The sequence below is a fragment of the Leptonychotes weddellii genome, chromosome 8 (assembly GCF_054177405.1).
Source record: "Leptonychotes weddellii isolate Sample4059 chromosome 8, ASM5417740v2, whole genome shotgun sequence".
Classification (NCBI taxonomy): Eukaryota; Metazoa; Chordata; class Mammalia; order Carnivora; family Phocidae; genus Leptonychotes; species Leptonychotes weddellii.
Window position 1 is genome coordinate 64,676,789 of NC_138376.1, and position 21,640 is coordinate 64,698,428.

General features: G+C 40.2%; 1 protein-coding gene across 2 annotated transcripts in view; it reads left to right on the top strand.

Annotated features, from left to right (window-relative positions):
* Positions 1–4,007: 4,007 nt before the first annotated feature.
* CFAP206 (cilia and flagella associated protein 206) overlaps positions 4,008–21,640 on the top strand; it is a 45,996-nt gene continuing 28,363 nt past the window's right edge. The window contains exon 1 of one of the 2 annotated variants that reach the window (XM_081828622.1): positions 4,008–6,123. In XM_081828622.1, coding sequence (XP_081684748.1) covers positions 6,105–6,123 — 19 coding nt within the window. In that variant the 5' untranslated portion in view covers positions 4,008–6,104. Of the gene's footprint in view, positions 6,124–19,854; positions 20,432–21,640 lie in introns of those variants that run through there. The other variant, XM_081828623.1, reaches the window with a different exon arrangement.

A 21,640-nucleotide genomic window follows, 5' to 3' on the forward strand; every position in this document is an offset into this window, starting at 1 on the left:
GACTCTTGATCTCAGGTTAGTGAGTTCAAGCCCCACATTGGGTGTAAAACTTACTTAAAAAAAAAAAAAACATAAACATAAAAAGCCTTATAACAGAAAAAAGGGATTATCTGTTTATAGAAAGTCATGAGGATAGGTTATATAAACCTTTAAAAGGAAACATGAAGAAGTCTGAGTGTGGGGGGGAATTGCTGAACTTGAAAAGGGAAAAAAAAACCAGTAGCTTTTAGAGGAATGGCTTTTGATTTTAACAAAATTAATACCTTATGTTGCTAAGAAATCTGAGCTGAAAATATACTGTATTTTCTTCCTGACTAAGTGATATCCATCTCCCAAAGGACCATCTGTGGTCATTATGATGTCACCTTGGCAGAAACTTGAGGACATTAGTGGATCAGATGTCTTGAGTCTTAATAAAACACCATTAACATTTTAAAATAAATGATTATATAACCTATTCCTACTTTCTTTGTAGAGGAGGTGCTTCCAAAAAATATCATCAAACATATTCTCTTTCAATTATAAATGGATTCAAATATAATTTTTTCCAGGATGCTAATGTCACATTTTATGACCCATTGCAGAGAAATAAATAATTCGGAGTGTTTTCTGGATTACTGGAATCTAAAAGTAAAGCTAGCCTGGAGGTCATCTAATAGTTTTGCAAAACCTAAATCCATCCTAAAGGTCAGCATCAGATTCATAGTCATGCTTGCCTAGTCCTTATGTGATTGCAGTGCTTGAATAATGGCCTATGACAGATGTTTTTCATTTTTCTCAGAACTATGATTTTAGGTGGAAAAACACCTAGCAGTGGCATATCGAACTTCATGTCAAAAATGCTAAGGTGAAATCTTGTACTAAATGAGGAAAGTGATTTGACCCCAAAATATAGTGAAAACCTTTAAAGTTTGAATTTTTTCCTATCTTTTATTGAGAATTTAGGCTGGAGGTGGTAGGTTTGGTCATTCACTAAGCATTTGTGGAAAACCTATTGTATGCAGTCATTGTGATAAATTTACAGGGATTACAGAGATCTATCAGAGAGTAGTGGGAGATGATGGGTTGATAAACAATAATAATTACACAGCAATGCCAGATCTAGGGAGTGCTTCACTGAGGGCATTAATAAAGGGCTGTAGTTGAGAGACATGTAACGGCTAGGTGTGATCAGGGCCTCGAAGGACTAGTTCAGTCTCCATTGGCAGATTTGGAGGGAAGAATATAGGGTAATCTAGGCAGAGAGAAATTCATGAGGAAAGGCACAGTCAGGAAAATGTAAACTATGTGGTACACAGAGAGGGGGTCATGAGGAATGAGACTGGAGAGAGTGGTCACGGGCAATCATGGAGGCCCTCCAATACCATGCTACAGAATTAGGAATTTACTTGCTAGTCAATAACATAATCATGAATATCTTCAAAATGGATCAGAGAAAGATATCCACAGTAAAATCAGAAAATAAAGAGCTAAATCAACCAAGTGATTCTCCAAGTTCATGATGCAGGAAGCTCTTTTGCTCAGTCAAGCGACACTTTCCTATTTAGAAAAAAAAAAAAAAATAGATGAAAGCTTTTTGCTATCATTACGTGTTTTTTAAATTTGGAGATTGTTTTCTAGTGGGGTCTTGAGAAGACCCAGAGATTAATGCATGTGAAAGAGCTTTGCAAACAATAAAGTCCTATTTTTTGTATTTATTTTTTAAATTCCAGTGTAGTTCCCATACAGTGTTATGTTAGTTTCAGGTGTGCAACATAGTGATTCTATACATCACTCAGTACTCATCTTGGTAAGTGGAATAAAGTCCTATTTATCTCTTTCATTTCAAGTAACATGAAACAATAATTTACATGAGCGGAAGAATAATACAACATTAAGGACATGGAATAGAAGTATTTTATTGTATAAAAACTAATAATATTCTTGAGGACAAAGTAAGAGACGAGGAGAGACAGGATGGCACGCAGGGAGGGAGATGGAAGAAGGGAACAGGGAAGACAGAAGGAAAAAGGAAGGTGGGGGAGAAAGGAAGGCAGCTGGATGGGGGTAGACAAGGTCCATAGAGAGAGACACGGGGTGGGTAGTGGTGAGGTACACAGCCAGCAGGGACTTCAGAAGAGCCCTCACCTGTTCACTTACCTCTGCTGACAACTTCTCTTCTTCCATCACTGGCACTCCCTCCAAGCTTCTGAGCTGGCTTTCTCTCTTTCTTTCTTTCTTTCTTTTTTTAAAAATTTATTTATTTTCTGAGCTGGGTATTTCTTGCTCCTCTCCAAATCAAGGAATAGAGAATACCTAGGGGTTCGATTTAGGTCGTAGTTCACCTGACGACCAGACTCTCAATAGCCTATGAACGGATGGCAATCTTAGGAATCACCTACTTTTGCAAAAGGTTTCATAGATGTATGATTTTATTGCAAAGAAATTTCAGTTCTCAAAGTGTCTTCCTGTCTATTACCTCCTATGAGCTTTCCAGTTATGTAGAAGGCACATCCTTATTCTCACTGGACAGATCAGAAGAGGAGAAATGGTTGTAAGGCCTTCCTGAGTAAGTGATATCCATCTCCTCAAAGACTGTCTGTGGCCATTATGATGTCACACTGGTAGAAACTTAAGGATATGAGTGGATCAGTTGTCTGGAGAGTGGGTGGAAACTATCTCAAGTCTTGGTAAAACAATCAGTGATTATAGAACCTATTCCTGTTTTTTCTTTGGGGGGAGTACAGTTTATTACAGTGAAAAGGGTACTGAGTTAAATCAGAAGATCTGAGTTTTAATAGTAATAATGACATTATTAGCTAATGAAAATAGCTACATGTAGTCAATGCTTCCGCCAAACACTGCCCTAAACCCCTGGCTGGCGTTAATCCCTTTCCCTTCCACCATGACTGTGTGAGGTCAGCACTGTTTTTTGGTAAGTGATATAACGAAGGTTTAGAGAGCTTCAGTGATTTGGCCAAGTGTTTTAGTTCAGACTCTGTATCACTCAAACTGTTTATAACCTCTTTGGGCCTCTTATTTCCTTATCTGTAAAATCACTACGATGATTTGAAAAAGAATGGAGATTGAATTTATGAATCAAAGACAGACAGCCTGTTAGACAATGTCAGGGGTTGCTCAATTTTTTCTGTAAAGGACCAGATACAAAATATTTTCGGCTTTTCAGGCCACACCGTCTCTGCTGTGGCTTCTCAGCTCTGCTGCGGTAGAGCGAGGTCGGCCGTGAGCACACGGAGGATGAGCGCGGCTGCGTTCCAGCCCAACTTTATTACGGACACGGAAATCTGACTTTCATATCACTTCCACATGTCACAAAATATTACTGTTCTTTGTTTTTTTCCAACTACCTAAGAATATAGAAATTATTATTAGCTTGCAAGCCATTCAAAAACAGGCAGGGGAATGAATTTGGCCTTCTACGTCCACAGAAGATCTTCCTAGAAAACAGGTGCATCTATAAGTTAGACATGATTGATAATATTATTTGTAAATGACTGGAAAGAAATATCTTTGAGTAGAAGAAACTGTTTCATCTGTTCTCATCAATAACCACGGACTCTGCAGTGCCTTATACTTCTGACATGCACCATGTTAGAAGGACCTGCTGGAACACATAGGAGTCCATATATCCTGGGACTAGATGGGGTGGATGCCTTAGAAGCTAAGATCAAATCGATCCCAAAGGCAAGCCCAGAAAAAAATTTCTAGGTAAAGAAAGCAATGTTGCTAAATTCAGAAAGAGTTGGTTTTTTAAAATACAAGCATTAAGCAGGTGTTTAATAAAATTAACGGGTAGCTTTTTGAGCATCTACAGTTATGGGTCTGGGGTTCTCCTCAAGGTAGTCAGGCTCCTGGCAACAGCGGGCAAACAGGTTTGGAGGCAGCATCAGTAGAAGTGATTGTGAATGTCCCGTCCTCGATTTTATCTCCATGTGTAGTCTTCTTGATGATCTCCCAGTCATTAGCACCTCAAATCACAGCATCTAGAAACAAATGCCCGTAGTATCTAGAAACAAACACCCCCTAATCCATGCACATGCAAACTCATGTGCACATGTGTACTGTTTTGTCAGATGTGCTCCTGGCTGTAGCGCATTCATCCTGTTGGCTTCTTTAATCTCTCAAGCATTCTGGTGTGAGAATTCTTTTCATTGTTTGATACCCTGAAGAGAGGAGTTGATTTGTGGCAACCTACTACTGTACATGTAAATATCTTATACAGACGTTAGATTTAGGATGTCCTGATGAGGCTTAAGAACAGGTCTCAAAAAATAAATTGATAAAAATTAAAAAATTAAAAAATAAAACAGGTCTCCTTGGAGGGAGTGGCTAAACAGAAGGCATCTCCCCAAGAGAGCGCTCAATGCCAGTGTCCATCATCTGTGGACGGAGCAGGTCCTCATACCGGAAACAGGAATCTGAATTCTGTGCTAATGCACAGAGAAGTCTTACTTCTCCCAGACCCAGCCCTCTAAGGGTTGGACTTAGAGGAAAGGTGCCAGGTGAGTGCTTTTGTGTGGTAAATACCAGAATGGAGCCTCAGCAGGAAGGCAGGTCAAAGGTCCATTTTGTTCATGCCTTGGAGAGTCGGCCACATCTTGTAAGCAGATTATGTTCTTTGTTATGCTCTTTCTTTCTTTGTTTTATTACCCTGGGCTTTGGTAAATTCTGATTGAAATGTTCCAGCCTTGCATTAGTTAGGATCGCTGTTTTAAAAAGGAAACGTGTAGAAGCCAAGGTGTTAAAAGGGGAGCAGTGCCCCCCTGAGGCCAGCTCAGCCTGGCAGCAGTAACCAGTGAGATCCCCAGGGGACTGTGCAGCGTCTGCGGAGATCCTCCCTCCTGCACCGTTCCTGCAACCTGGGAGTTGGGACAATATGGGGAAGGCCATCTTCCTCATTGTATAGTCTTCACAAATTCTTAACTCCTTTGCAGATAAGCATTCTTCCATAGTAAGTGTGAGATGATAGCGTGTAGAGTAGGCGTAGGCAGGAGTTTCTGTGACCTCAAGCAAGTTACTTGACCTCTCTGTGCTTCAGTTTCCCCAATGATCAAATATATATAATTGTACCTCTCTGAAATGATGTATACAAGGATGAAATAGGTTAATATATAAACATATCTGCCCCAACGCCTGGCTTATACTACATCCTCAGTGCAAGTTTCCTGTTGTTACTAGAGTACCTTGCCAGACTAGTTTTTTATCAGCCTGACTATTGGGACAAAATGATCTTCTTTCCTGGGTCTTCTGACTCCCTGTAAAATTAGTAAACTGTAGTAAAACTCTGGACATCAGCCCGTAGGACCCTAGTGCTAAGCTAGGCACTGTGAGAACTCCCAAAGAATTTTACAGCATAGTTCTTGTCCTCTGGGTGCTTACGAACACATCTGAAAAGCCGATGTGGGTTTAATGGTGGCTACCCTGCGTTAATAGCCTTGATGATGTTGGGCAGGGTTTTTTTTAGCCTTGCTAGACCTCAATTTGCTCTTCTGCAAAATGGAGATTATAATAGTAACCACCTCATAGGGTTATTATGAGAACTAAATAAGTTAATAATAAAAGTGCTTACCACAGTGCAGACATATGGTAAATGCTGGTTGTTAGTGTATGCTACCGTGCAGCAGTGTGTGGATGATGAAGTGTGGACAAGAGTGGGGCCCCGGGGACAGAGCAGAGGTCCCAGGAGAGGCCGTTGTGTGCTGGAACAATGACAGCATCTTCGCGAAGGAAATAAGACTGGAGCTGAGGTTGTGGGTTGGGCAGGATGGGGACAGGCAAAGACAAGTTGAGAAAGGAATAGTATTGCCAAAAACACTAAGAAGGAAATTGGCAGGGACATTTGTTATTACAGACTTTCTTATTAATTCCAGCATGACAGAACCCCCTTTGAGAATTGCAATGTGTCATAAATGGATTTAAGTGCTTACTGAATATTTTCGGACTTGCAGAAGAGACAGGACTGTGTGGCTTCTCCCTGACAGTGATCTCATGTCAGTTTCTAGAATTCTACAGAATTGTTGGTCTGGAGCTAGGTTAATGCAGTTACGTAGTCGGAGGGGGAAAATGGAAGAATCTGTAGCTGGAGGATCCTATTCTGACAGCAGATGGCTCCCTCACATACAGGTAAGAAAAGAAGCACTGTGGTCTACCTAGGAATCATTTCAGTCCTTCATGTGGTTGCCACATATTGCATATCATGGAGGCTGAATTTGGAAGTAATCCTTTGCATTGATTTTTTTTGTATGAAAGATGATATTAAAGCAGCAGGAGGAGCTTCCTTCCTAGGAGCTATGCTTACCTCTGAGGACAACAACCCGAGTATTGTTCCTTCTGGGAATGAAAGTCACACCCTTGGCAGGACGTACTCCCTTCGTTCCCTCAGAGAGGTGCTATTGAGCCTTAACAGCGCCTCACTTACACCCGCTGTAGACAGCACAGATTTGGGCTTCCAGCCATTCCAACATTAGAGTACGATTTTAGCGACAGCACTGGTCACACACGGGAACTTTCATTTCACCATTTCTTGGTACTTAGACTCCACAGACCTCAGCTGCCTCTCACTCAGTAGCAGAAGTGAAGTACTACTCTCTTTTCCACCCAGAGACCTCCTGAAATCCACACTTGGTAAACCCCACTCCATCCTGGTCAGCTTGGCACAGTTTCCCATACCGTTTCTCCACATCAGTTTGACCTTTGCTAGTGTCCTCTGCTCAGGGTACTGCTGGAGAAAGAAGGCGAATGGAGCAAATCTGGGTCGTGGAAGATTTAAAATAACAGGATTGCTGTGTTGGGAGGTTAGGACTCCTCGGCTTCCAACTCCTCCGCTTTCTATGGTTTTCTAAAACGCGGAAACAAGAAAGGTTACCTGGTCCATCAGTTCCACCTTTGCCTCCATAGGCCAGTCTTAAGCCTCCCTTCCCGGCACATACGCTGCCAATGATCTTATTTATTCCAATGGCTGCACCCGGAATGTTCTATGTAAGCTAGGCTGGGGCAGCAACATACTGGAAGGAGCTGAGGACCTGTCTAGAAGCTATATTGACATAGACCACTGCTCTGTCTACTTCGATGTATTTACTGGGGAAGTAGGGAATCTAAAGCGCTTGTCCTGAGCCACCCCTTGGTTCCACTACTGCGTTGAGCTGCTTGGCCTCCCTGCCCAACATGGTAATTGTGAAGTTTGTTTCAATGAGAAGATGGAGAATATGAGGCTGGAGTGTTGTGAGCAGGCGTGTCCCCACCACCGCACACTCTGTTCTCACCTCAGTCTCTTCAATCCTTCTTAGCCTTTATGGAATCATAAAACTCCTTGAGGATCTGATCAAACCACGACCCCTGAAAAAAGTGCCCATGGACATAATGCTTTGGATATAGTATCAGGTCCACACAGCCTTAGAAGCTCCCTAGGCACCTCTGATTAAAACTCTGCCTTAGAAAAAGATATTTTTCCTTAAAAAACAAAAACAAAACACAAAAAACACCTAGCCACTTTGCCTGCTATATCATATTCTTTCTCTCTTTATGAGATTTTTTTCCCTACAATAGCTGTTAGCACTTCCCTTTTTTTTAAGATATATTTATTTGGGCGCCTGGGTGGCTCAGATGGTTAAGCGTCTGCCTTCGGCTCAGGTCATGATCCCAGGGTCCTGCTTCTCCCTCTGCCTCTCTCTCCCTCTCTCTCTCACGAATAAATAAATAAAATCTTTTAAAAAAAAAAGATATATTTATTTATTTGTGAGAGAGCATGCAAATACGAGTGGGGGGAGGCGCAGAGGGAGAGGGAGAGAGAATCCTCAAGCAGACTCCCCACTGAGCACAGAGCCCGAGGTGGGGCTCTATCTCACCACCCTGAGATCATAACCTGAGCCAAAATCAAGAGTGGGATGTTTAACCAACTGAGCCACCCAGGTGCCCCACTGTTAGCACGTCAATTTCTAACCTTGTTCCAGGATCTCTCCCAAGGGCTTTCTGTACATCAAATAATTTAATCATCACAAGAACCATATGGTGGGTAGGCACTATTGCACAGATTAGAAACGTAAGACTCCTGGAGTTTAAGTAACTTTTCCAAGATCACACAGCTGTTTGTGTACAAAGCCTTAATCTATCTGTATGTTTCTTTTCGGGGCATACTCAACTTGTAGGCTTAGATGAGCAGATGTTATCTGAAAAGGCATGTATTAATTTCCTAGAGCTACAGTAACAAATTAACATGAATGAAGTGATTTAAAACAACAGAAATTTATTCTCTCACAGCTATGAGAGGTCAGAAGTCTAAAAATAAAGTTATCATCAGGCCACACTCGCTCTGGAAGCTCTAGAGGAAAATCTGTTCCTTGCCTGTTCCAGCTTCTAGAGATTGTTGGCATCCCTTGGCTTGTAGCTACCTCTCTCTCTTTTCACAGTATCTTCAATGTGTGTCTGTTATCTTCCTTTGGCTCTCTCTTATAAGGATACTTGGAATGGTGTTTAGGGCCCACCTGGATAAACCAGGGTAATCTCATCTCAAGATCCTTAACTTAATTACACCCGCAAAGATTCTTTCCAAACAAGATAACATTGATAGGTTCCAGAGATAAAGGGCCAAGACTGGATGATAATATATGTAAACAGTTTTTAAATGGGTGAACGACAACACCTCAAGAATACTGATGATAGATTAACGTCAGCCTTGAGAGAGGTTTCCAAAGCAGTGTTTCCCAACTGTGGCTGCACACTGTAACACCTGGGCATCTTGGAAAAATATCAGTGCCCGGAACGTGTACCAGGCCAGTTGATTCAGAATCTCTGGGAGGGGGCTTGAGCGCCAGTACTTTTCCAACGGTCCTCAAATTAACAAAAGATAGACCAAACATATATACAGGAAATGACAAAATATTATTGAGAGAAATTAAAGAACTAAGTAAATAGAAAGATACACCACACTCATGGATTGAAACACCCAATATTATAAAGATGTTAAAAATTCATCTATAGATTCTAATTGATCTGTAGAACCAGCAAAAATCTGACGAGTATTTTTGTGAAAATTAATAAAATGATTTTAAGTTTTATACGGAAGGACAAAGAGCTAAATAAAAATAACCGATATAATCTTAAAGAAGAACAATGGGTACTTTGTTGTTACCAAGATTTATTATAGAGCTACAGTAATTAATACAGCATGGTATTGATGCAAAGATGGATAAAAGATTGGAACACACAATCCAAACAGGCCAATAACAACACACTTACACATACTTGACTTGTGACAAAGGAGACACTGAAATGTGATGAGGAAAGAATGCCCTTTTTTAATAAATGGTGCTAGATCAACTGGATATCCATATGGGAAAGAAAAAAAAGAACATTGGCTTCTACTTCACGCCAAAGATGAACATCAATTCATAGTATTGTGTGGATCTAAATGTGAAAGGCAAAATAATAAGGCTTCTAAAAGGCAACTTAATATATCTTCATGACTTGGGAGTAGGCAAAGCTTTCTTAAACAGAACACAAAGTGTGTTAACCATAGAGAAAAAGATTGATAAATTAACTTCATTAAATTTAAATGTTTTGAAATTCCCTGTTATACCTGCTACCAATGTCGTATGATAGATTTCTCAGTTCATATTTTATTCTTGCTTTCCAAATTCCTCACCCTCCTCTGCTTTGTTTATCTCTTTCAGACTTTGTTCTCATCACAAAGATTTGATCCTACCTTTGATCAAAACAGGCTTTTCTCATAATTGATTCTTCATGTCCTTGTTTGGGGAATTTCTGTAATGTTAAAGAGTTTCTTATTTGTTCTACTGAGGCAAATAACTTATTTTTACCACATTAAAAACTTGGATTTACTAGTGATAAGAAAATCGTGGTATATCCATACAATGAAACTAATCAGTAATAAATGGGAATGAGCTACTGATATACACAGCATGGATGAATCTCAAAACAATTATGCTACCTGAAAGAAGCTACACAAGCAAAAAATACATGTTGTGTGATTCCATTTATTTAAAAATCTAGAAAATGTAAACTAATCTATTTTTTAAAGATTTATTTATTTATTTATTTGAGAGAGAGAGAGAGGGAGATCATGAGCAGGGGGAAAGGGTAGAGGGAGAAGCAGACTCCCCGCTGAGCAGGGAGCCTGAAGCAGGGCTGGATCCCAGGACGCTGGGATCATGACCTGAGCTAAATGCAGACGCTTAACCAACTGAGCCACCCAGGCGCCCCACAAACTAATCTATTGAGACAAAAAGCAGATCAGTGGATGCCTGAGATGGGAGCACAAGGGAGGAATGAAAGGAAGAGATTACCCTGGGAAAGGAGGGAACTTTGGGGGCAAGGGGCTGATGATATATATGTTCATTACCTTGATTGTGGTTATAGTTATAGAGTTATATGCAGTTTATTGTATTAGAAGTCTTCAGTAATTCTAATATTGGTAAAAAAATTATAAGTATCAATGAATTATGACATTTTTGGTATTTTAAGTCATGTTTAGTATTCAGTCATCAACATAGCTAATCTATTTTTTAAAATGTCTAATACACAAGTGTATCATTGTTCATCAGAATCAAAGACAGAATTTGTATATGATACTGAAAAGATGGGGAATTCCTTGCCAGACATGGTATTTCTTTCATATTAATTACTTTTTCAGAGTGTGTGTCTCTGGACCACTTGAACTAGAATAACCTGGAACGTTTGTTAAAATGTGGAATTTAAGAAAAAAAACAGGATCATAGGGGAAGAGAGGAAAAAATAAAACAAGACGAAACCAGAGAGGGAGACAAACCGTAAGAGACATAGGAAACAAACTGAGGTCTGCTGGAGGGCAGGGGGATGGGAGGATGGGGTAACTGGGTGATGGACATTAAGGAGGGCACGTGATGTAAGGAGCACTGGGTGTTATATAAGACTGATGAATGACAGACATCTACCTCTGAAACCAATAATACATTATATGTTAATTAATTGAATTTAAATTAAAAAGTGTTTAAAAAAATAAAATAAAATGTATTTAAGAACACAGTTTTGTTAATAACAATGCATTGCAAATATTTTCTACAAAATTAAATAGTTTTATTACTTTCCAAAAAAAAAAATGCAAATCCCCATACCAGGAATAGCAGGGAACTTCCTTAACGCCCCCCCCAAAGGTATTTATCTTCAGGAAGTACTATAATTAATGTGATAATATAAGCATTTCTCTGAAAATAATGGAGCTCGGTATTACCGTTACTACTATTCAACATCTAACCAGAAGTCCAAATTCACATAGTAAGAGATGAAAAGACCAGAAAAGTAAATGGAATGACAGTACCTAACTTTCAGACTTGCTACAGGGCCACCATAGACAAGACAGTGTGGTACTGGTCACAGAATAAACAAACAGATCAGTGGAATAGAATAGAGACCACACAGATACAGTAAGCTGATCTTTGACCAAAGGAGCAAAGGCAATTCGAAGGAGAAAGGATAATCTTTTCAACAAATGTGCTGGAATAACCAGACATCAGGAACAGAAAAACAAATGAACAAACACAAACCTTAAACCTGTCACAAAAATGAACTCAAAATGGATCATAGATCCAACTCTACAAAACTGTAAGACCCACCTAGAAGATAACACTGGAAAAAAATCTAAGTGCCCTTGAGTTTGGCAATAACTTTTTATTTTTTTTATTTAATTTTATTTTTTGAGTAGGCTCCACACCCAGTGTGGGCTTAAACTCATGAACCTGAGATCGAGAGTTGCATGCTCTCCTTACTGACCAACCAGGTGCTCCATGTTTGGCAATAACTTTTTAAATAAAGCATCAAAAGCACGACCGTGAAAGAAAAAAATGGGTAGGTTGGACTTAATTAAAATTAAAAACTCTGTTATGCAAAAGAACTGGTTGAGAGAATGAAAAGACAAGCCAGAGACTGAGAGAATCTTGGCAAAACACATATCTGATAAAGGATTATTTCTCAAAATATCCGAAGAGCTCTTGAAACCCAACAGCAAGAAAACAAACAACTTGATCTTTTAAATGGGCAAAAAATATGAACAGACTCCTCACCAAAACAGATACACAGATAACAAGCAGCATTTGAAAAGATGTTTAACATTATATGTCATTAGGGAGTTGCAAAATTAAAGCAATGAGATACTACTACACACCTATTAGAATGGCAAAAATCCAAAATATTGACAATATCAAATGCAGGTAAGGATTTGGAGCACCCAGAACTTTCACTGTTGCTGGTGAAAATGCAAAATGAGATATCCACCTTGGAAGACAGTTTGGCAGTTTTTTAGAATATTAAACATACTCTTTTAATATGACTCAGTAATTGCACCCTTTAGTATTTATCTAAAGGAATGGAAAACTTATGTCCACACAAAAACCTGTACCCAAGTGTTTATGGCAGCTTTACTCACAATTGCCAACACTTGGAAACAACAAAGATGCCCTTCAATGGATGAATAAATAAACTGTGACACATGCAAGCAATGAAATTTTATTAAATACTAAAAAGAAATCAGGCTATCAAGCCAGGAAAAGACATGGAGGAAACTTAAATGCATATTGTTAAATGAAAGAAGCCTGTCTGAAAAACCTGCATACTATAAGACATTCCTATAAAACTAAAACTAGGGAGACAGAGAAAGGTCAGTGGTTGCTAAGGATTGGGGGAGTGGGAAGGAACTGGGGGAAGAGGAAGAGAAGAATGAATAGGTGGAGCACTTGGGAGTTTAAGAGCAGTGAAACTATTCTATGTGATACTATAATGGTGGATAGCTACCATTATATATTTGTTAAAAACAATATACAACACAGTGAACCCTAATGTAAACTATGGACTTCAGTTATTAACCTTGTATCAATATGGACTCATCAGTTGTAACAAATGCACCACACTAATGCAAGATGTAGAGGAAACTGGGGGGTAGGGTGAGGGGATAAATGAGAACTCTGTGCTTAATTTTTCTGTAAACCTAATACTGCTCTTTTAAAAAGGTCTACCTTCCTGGGGCACTTGAGTGACTTAGTTGGTTAAGCGTCTGCCTTCGGCTCAGGTCATGATCCCTGGGTCAGCGGGGAGTCTGCCTCTCCTTCTCCATCTGCCTCTCCCCCAGCTCATGCTCTCTCTTGCTCTCTCTCAAATAAATAAATAGCATCTTTAAAACAAACGTAAATAGATTCATGTGGTTTGTGGCTACCGTATTGGACGGTGCAGGTCTAGTGATAGAGGCCAGATCAAGGAGGAACTTGCATCCCGTGCAAGGGGAGGTGAATTTTCTCCTGTAGGCAATGGGAAGTCTTCAAAGGGATATACGTAGGGGATGGTATATGATCAGGTTTGCCTTCGGGAGCGGAGCAGGCTGGAAGCAGAGGAAACCTTTAAGAGATTCCAGTAACAGGCCTCAGTAGAACATAGTAGTTAGGGAAGGGAATGGATATGAGATGTGCTAAAAAAGGTAGAATGGATAGGCTTAGGACAGATCTGGGTGTGAAGCACTAGGGGGAGAGAGAAGCAGGGTTACCCAAAGCAGGTTTGGGGCTGCTTAAATCACTGGGCCTGCTATTAAGTCAAAGACAATTCATCCCAATAAAGAATGCAGAGAGTGGGACTGGTCTGGAGAGAAGAGATAGTGTTAGAGTGTTAGAGATAATGAGCTTGCTGTGGAATGAGAAATCTAGGTGATATATGACTACTTGCACTGTGCCAGAAGGAACTGGCAGGCCAGTCCTCCCCATCAGAGGACAAATGAGGTGAAATATCTGATGGATCTTTGCCCTTTTTTTGGTCATAAGAAGACAGCTGCTGAAAGTGGAATGCAGCTCTTTTATAATTTCAGCAAACCTGGAAGGGGGTCCAAAAAATCCCTCCTCACAAAAATGAGGACTTACGGTCTACCAAGCAAGGTGAGCTCCTTGACAATTGGGCAAATATTCTTCCTTTAATAAGGGCTTAGACTGTACCAAATTAATGTTCACCCTTGGGAGCCATGCCATAGTGCTCCCCATAGTGGGAGAGAATCACAAAGATGAAATTCAATCTGGAACCAAATCCTGGTCCCCTATAACCACCTCTAGTACCTGGTCTCCCAAGAAGCCTTGTGAGCTTAGGGGTCAGTTAACTGACCACCCACCTTCTGAAGCCCCAACACCATTGGAAACTGCCCGGCTCTAGTTTGAGGCATGGAAGGAAGGGGAGAAGGCTGAGAGCAATCTCTCTTCTTGGGGATCCATAAAGGGGTGCTTGCGGATAGGTAGAGGATCCTAAAGCAGGACAGCCAAAGGTGAGTCAGAGGAAGTTCTTCTGAAGACCTATAATTTAAATGCTTCTTCCTTTCCTTCTAGAATTGTCATTTCCTTCTGAAATCACTCCAACCCTTCAGTGAAGACATTAGAGACTTCTAAAATTTCTCTTTTTTTCACTCACCCACACTATACTTACCTCCCTAACCCAAATAGTTTGGTGTAGACTGTTTCATCCCAGACTCTGTTCTTAGGTCCTAGAGATTCCACAAAAGGTGTTCTCTGCCTTCAAGGAGCCTATGGTCTAGTAGAGGAAACAGACAAGAAAATAGACTTGCCTAGGGTATTGAGAGCTCTTTCACATGTAAGTACTGGGTGTGTGGGGGGGTGGTGCAAAGTGATTGCTTAAGGGGTATGGAACTTTCTTTGGGGGTGGTGAAAATGTTTTGAAATTAGATAGAGGTTAAGGTTTAGGACCCTAAACTCAATATTGACAGGACAGAGAAAGCTTCATAGGAGAGATGACTTCTGAAAACATGGAGAAATTAGCCAGGCGAATAGGAAAAGGGACATTCAGATAGAGGGAGTAACCAATATGCAAAGGAGGCCAGCGAGTAATCCAACCTCATGCCCAGAGAATGGAAAGAGTGTGGTCTGGGCAGAGGAAGGAGGCAGTTGCAAGAGCTGAGGTTGGATGAGAAGAGCCTAGATCAGATCATAAAGACCCTGATATGCCATGCCAAGGAGTTTGGACTTCACCCCAAGGCCACTCAGAAGCCCTCATGAGATTTTAAGCAGGGGAACGACACAATCAGATTTATATTTTTGAAATGTCATTGTAGTATAGGCAAAGATTTGGAGGGAGCTCCAAATAGAGTCAGGGAGCTCAGTTAGTTGACTGTTGCAGCCATCCAGACAAGAAGAGATAGTTGCTTGAATTCAGGAGAAGTGGGAATGGAGAGAATTGAAATGATTTGAAAGACATTAATGAAGAGTTGGTTGTTAGTTAAAGATTGAGGAGATGGGTATTGGAGTGGGTGGGTAAAAGACAGGGAGACACTCACAGTAACATTGTCCACATACACAAAACAGGTAAGTGGGGCATATCAGAGTTCATCACCAGGGACTCCCAAAGTATGCTACCTCTCACTCTCTAGTGAAGAATCACTGCCACAGAGTCTATATTAGCAAAGGTTTTTATGCTTTGGATCCTGTTTTCCTGATTAGGACTATGAGTATGAGATTTACTTGGTTTAAGGGAAAAATAATTTTAAGAAAGTATCACTATTGCCTCCACTTTTTAATAGAGGCTTTAATTTGATTATAATAGAAATCACTGATTTATTTTTTATTCATTTTGTGTTTTTATAATTTTGATTCTTTTGTAATACATGAAAGAACAAGACCCCCTGTTTGGGTATCTGCAGTAAAAGTTTCAATTTCTCTTTGATTTAGGGGGTGAAAATCTGATCCTAAAGTTTGTTGTTTCTCTACCGGCTGATTCACGTGATGGAGAAAAAGAGGGGAAACAAAGAATTAATGCTTTTGCCCACGTTTGTTACCTTTAGAGATAGTTGATAATCATAAAGAAAAGTAGATTTTTTAAAATAATTTTGTTTGTTTGAAGTATAGTTGACATGCAATATTAGTTTCATGTGTACAACATAATGACCAGACATTGATATACCTCATGAAATGCTTACCATGGTAAGTGCAGTTATCATCTGTCATCATACAAAGTTATTATAATATTATTGGCTGTATTTCCTAGCCTATACTTTGCACACCTGCATACTTGTGACTTATTTTTTCTAATGTTTTATTTATTTATTCATGAGACTCAGAGAGAGAGAGAGAGAGAGAGAGGCAGAGGGAGAAGCAGGCTCCCCACCTAGCTGGGAGCCCAATGCGGGACTCAATCCCAGGACCCCAGGATCATGACCTGAGCTGAAGGAAGACGCTTAACCGACTGAGCCACCCAGGTGCCCCAAAGCCACTGTTTCCTTACTGATTTTCTGTCTGAATGATCTATCCATTGATCTACATTCAGTAGTGGATTTAACTTAACATAAATAAATAGAGTCTTCCAGTACTATTTTGAACAAAAGTGATGAGAGTGGACATCCTTGTCTTGTTCCTGATCTTAGGGGAAAACTCTCATTTTTTTCCCCATTGAGTGTGATGTTAGTTGTGGGTTTTTAACTCTACAACATTCTTGAAGGTAATTCCTTTAATCTCAATCCCTTGAGATAAAAACATTTAATAAAATGGAGCTTACTTCCTCTATTATTACTTCCATCATAATTGGTCAGCTCTATTTATTTATGTTAAGTTAAATCCACTACTGAATGTAGGTTTGTGCTCTGGTGTTCTGATAACTTAAAGTCCCTTCTTTTTAAACAAAACTGATAACAGTTCTCATACTGTCTTTTTCTCAAGGTAAATATATCCAATTCCTACTTTTTTTTTTTTTTCTGACAAGATTCTCTGGAAGTACTCTAGGTCTCCCATGTTTCTTTTTAAGTTGCTGCTATGTTAAAACTAGGAAAAATTAGTTCTATAAGGACTAGAAGTCCAATGAGTCATGGGAGTATGAAATATATTTTCATACTTGATTTTTTCAATAAAAGCAGTGATAAAGGCAATAATAATAATAATATCTAAAACTTAATGATCCTTTTACTTATAACAGACATATGCTAAATGCTTTACAAGTATTACCTCATTTTATGCTCAACTCTGTGAGGTAGATGCTATTATTATCTCTTTTATAATGAAAAATTTGGACTGTTGAAAGGTTTACAGATGAACTATTACCACTATAATAGTGTATACTAAACAACCAAAAATCTTCGTGGTTGAAGACAATACTAATTTATTATCACACATCTATAGGTTGTCTGGAGTTGGGCTGATCTAGGTCAGGCCCAAATTGGATAGCTATATATCTCACTGAAAGATTGGTTCAGGCAATTTTGCTCCATTTGCCCCTCATTCTTCTCCTGGGACCGAAGAGCTAGCCAGGGTATGTTCTTCTAATGGCAATGGCATGGTTCAAGAGGGAAAGAAGAAATGTGGGGTCCCTTAAGGCCATGGCTCTGAACTTGGGACACTTGTCACTTCCACATATCCCGTTGGGCAAAGCAAGTCCTATAGCTAAGCTCGAAGTCAAAGGGGGCGGAAGGATACAAGTCCGTAGTAAGGATGTGCATGCCGGGGGGAGTGAGGAATTAGAACCACTAATTCAGTGTAGCACAAAAGGCTAACTAATATTTCCAAAGGCACATCTATTGTAGGTAGCAGTTAGGGTTTGAATTTGGCCGAATGTAGCAGAAAACCTAAATAACAATGGCTTAATGAGGTAGAGGTTTATTTTCTCTGTTGTAATGGGAAGTCCAGAGGTAGTTAGTCAAGAAGACTGATACGAATGCTCTATAATATCACCAGGGACCCAGGCTCCTTTGTTGATTTTTGTTCCGCCCTGCTTAAGGTGTGGTCCTCATCTTCATGTTCACAATAAGGCTGGAATTTCAGTCAGTACATTCTCATTTCAAGCAGAAAAAGGGAAAGAGACAGACATACAATGAAAGGGCTTTCTCTGACACCCTATCCAGTGATTCACCTGTATTTCACTGACCAGGACCATATCACATGCCACCACCCCTAGCTGAAAGAGGGGGTGAGATACATTTTTCTTTTTTTTCAGCACAGAACATTGTCATTCACAACACAATCACACAATCAGGTTTAGTAAGAAAGAAAAGAAAATTGATATTAAATGGGCAATTAGCAGCATCAGACACATTCAGGAAATATTTGTGCCAGGATTTGCCTATTCATCTAAAATTATACTTAACATGATGACATTATTCTTAGCATCTTAAAAATATTTAATATTCTAATTTATAAGTAATATATGCTCATGAAAGACATTTCAGTAGATATCTTAAAGTATAAAGAAGAAAACCTCCATGATCTCATTGCCTAGATATCACCACTGTTAAAACTTTGCTGTTTCACTTTCCTTTTGGTTGTTTTACCTTGTGTATTTAGAGTTTCCAAATTGGGCTCAGTCTCTACAAATAGCTAGCTCCTCTCCCCATTATTTTTTTTTCTTCATTTTGTCTTATAGACAATATATACTCATTACAGAAAATCTAGAAATACTAGGGGCGCCTGGGTGGCTCAGTTGGTTACGATTCTGCCTTCGGCTCAGGTCATGATCCCAGGGTCCTGGGATAGAGTCCCCCATCAGGCTCCCTCCTCAGCGGGGAGCCTGCTTCTCCCTCTCCCTCTGCCTCTCCCCCTGCTTGTGCTATCTCTATCTCTCTCTAATAAATAAATAAAATCTTAAAAAAAAGAAAATCTAGAAATACTAGAAAAGTATAAAGAAATGAAAATAATAACTTAGCCATACTCAAATAATAAATAAAATAAAATGAATAATAACTTACCCTTACTCAGATCCAATACTGGTAAATTTTTATACACTTTATATATATATTATATATGCATATGTATGAATATAATTGAGGTTATGCTGTATATACATTTTGCATTTAGCTCTTAAAAACATAAGACAAACACTTAAGGTTTTTGTTCACATTATTTTTAATATGTCTAATATTTCCCTTTATCAACATTCCTTAAATTTCAGGTGTTTAGATTTCCAATGTTTCGCTATTTATCTTGCTACTTTACACATCTATTTTTGCACAAGCTTCATCCACATTGTAGGAAAATTTTCCAGAAGGGGAAAAATAAGTTAAGATCCTTTTATACTATGACTTGTGCATTTTTGTGTTTATTCATTTCCTAGTAATCTGAGAATGTCTTTAAGCAAAGTATATTCTGTACAGTTGACCTTTGAACAACCTGTGTTTGAACTGTGCAGGTCCACTTACTGTTAAGGAACAAAACCTCATTATCTCAACTCCAGTCAAGGTGTGGTCCTTACCATGTTTTCTCTTCTGTCATCTTACACCACCCTGTTACAGACTTCCTTTGAACAGGACATGAAATTAAACTGTGATCCTTTTTGCTTTTTTTTAATAGTTTTTTTTTTTTTTAAGATTTTATTTATTTATTTGAGAGAAAGAGCGTGCCGCCTCCGGAAAGGACAAGCAGGGGGAGCCGCAGGCACAGGGAGAGGGAGAAGCACGGGGGAGGAGCAGCGAGCCCAATGCAGACCACCTCAAGACCTCAGGAGCACGACCCCAGGGAAAGCAGACACTGAGCCAACTGAGCCACCCCGGCGCCCCTTGCTTTTGTTTTTTAAAACTATTTACTTTTATATAAGCTCCATACAACATACAATCTCTCGATTTTTCCATCCTCTCCAAACTGGCTCGTGCCTCCCCCTTGCTCCCTTTTAAAGGCCATATAGGTTCCCACACTAGAAGGTCTGAACCTTAAAAATAAAGTTGCCAGTTAGTTTACCAGCAAAATGGTTTTTTTCAGGAATAACAGACAACTGCAATTTGGGACAGGAGAGTTACACAAAACCATAGGCAAAACCAACAAAGGAAAGGAACACTATTTTATTGAGAAGAAAGAGGAAGTTGGGAGGGGTTGTTTTCAATAAAAGTCCATTGGAGAAAAGCAAGAGTTTAGGCGGATATGGGTTTCTCATTGGCTGAGTTGCAGGGGTAGTCAATTTCTTATAGGCTACAATGTATGTCTTTCCCTGTTCAGGCCTGTAATTGATGATTCTTTCCTTTTGAGGATTCTTTTATTAGGGTCTGTAATTGACAATTCTTCCTATAATTTAATGGTGGAGTGATAGGGGGCTCCCTCTTCCAGGCTCCCTTTCTAGCCTCCCAAGTCCGCTTTCAGTGAGGTTTCTCTTTATTAATTTTTTCACAAGTAAATATCATTAAGAAATCTTGTGTTTGACACTCTTAACCACTAACGTGTAGTGAACCTGCCTTTCTCTACCTGGGGTTTGGGACCTTCCTTTTTTTTGTTTGTTTGTTTCTGTTTTTAAAAATTCTTGCTCATCCTCCGGAGTTTGGGCCCGGCCACGCCCCCATTTGGCCCCGCCCATGCCGGCCCCACCCATTCCGTCCCCAGCGTTCTATCTCCATGGTTACTGGGCCGACGCGGAATACCCGCAGCTTGCCCCAAGGCAGGGCAAAGCGGGGTCAGAGGGAAAGAATCGGATAGACTGGGCTCTAGCTCTCCAAGCCAAGGTGAGCCCACTTGGGGCTCTGCGCCCTTCAGCCCGAGGCGTACCGCGAGAGGAGGGAGCGTGGGGAGAAGGTAGAGCCCCTGCGGCTGGAGACCCCGTGCAGCCTCGGTTGAGACTTAACTGTCGGTCAGAATTCCTTTGGCAGCGCCCAGACCCGGCGGAAACAGAGGTCGTTTCCGGTCGGAGGCGCCCAGGTCTGCCGATCAGACCTCGAACTCGCTCTGACCGGGCGTCCGAGCCTTCGGGCTTCTGCCGGGCGCCGCTCGCACCCCAAAGGCCAGAAATCCGGAGAGGGGGAGAAGTGGGGCGGGGAAGGGTACCGAGGGGAGTCTGTAGCGACCCCCTGCGCGGTGCCTGGCAGCGCTCGCGAACGCGTACACACGGACACGCACACACGGACACGCGCACACGCGCTGCTAACACGGAGTACTTGTTGCAAGCTGCTGTTTTAAGCGCTTACTTTTTGCCACGCACTGTTTTAACCGCTAGGTATATAGAACTCACTTAGGTCTTGGGACAACTCTGGGGAGATGGTGGTAGTCATATCAAATTTTTCAGAGGAAACCGGCTCACAGAGAGGGAAACAAAATGCCCAGGGTCTCAGCTAGAATATGATCAGGTCACCACGGATCCCAGGCAGTTTGGTTCTTACTGGACAAAATGCCAAGTGCTACATTATCTGAACTCTAATAATGCTGAGAGTTAGCTTTATCTACCCCGATTGCCTTTGTTACAAGACTTCCTGTGCTCAGTTACTGATGCTTAGAAAGATGGGAAACTCAGTATCATTAAAACGTATTTACTGATTTGTAGTAAATGGAATTAATAACTAGGAGTTCATCTTTCAAAATTTTCATATTTCATGTAATATGCTTTATTATTATTATTATCATTATTATCATTTTGCTTTTATGTTTTTAGTCAAAAGTCCAAACTCCAACTTGGATGTGCAGGAAAGAGAATTTAGATGATCCGAGCAAGAATTGTTTTCCAAGAGTTCCACATAATTTTGAAAGATCACTTAGTGAATGTGGTGGAATAAGCATTTCCTCCTAAGAACCGTACTCTGCCACCTGCACAGATAGGGCTGGGGTTTCTCATTAAATCTACCTCCCCAATACTGTTTAGTCAGCACATTTAAAAAAACATTCATGATATAAATACACTTTTGGTGACCACTGTCATTTAAATTGTTAACCTAAAAACAAGA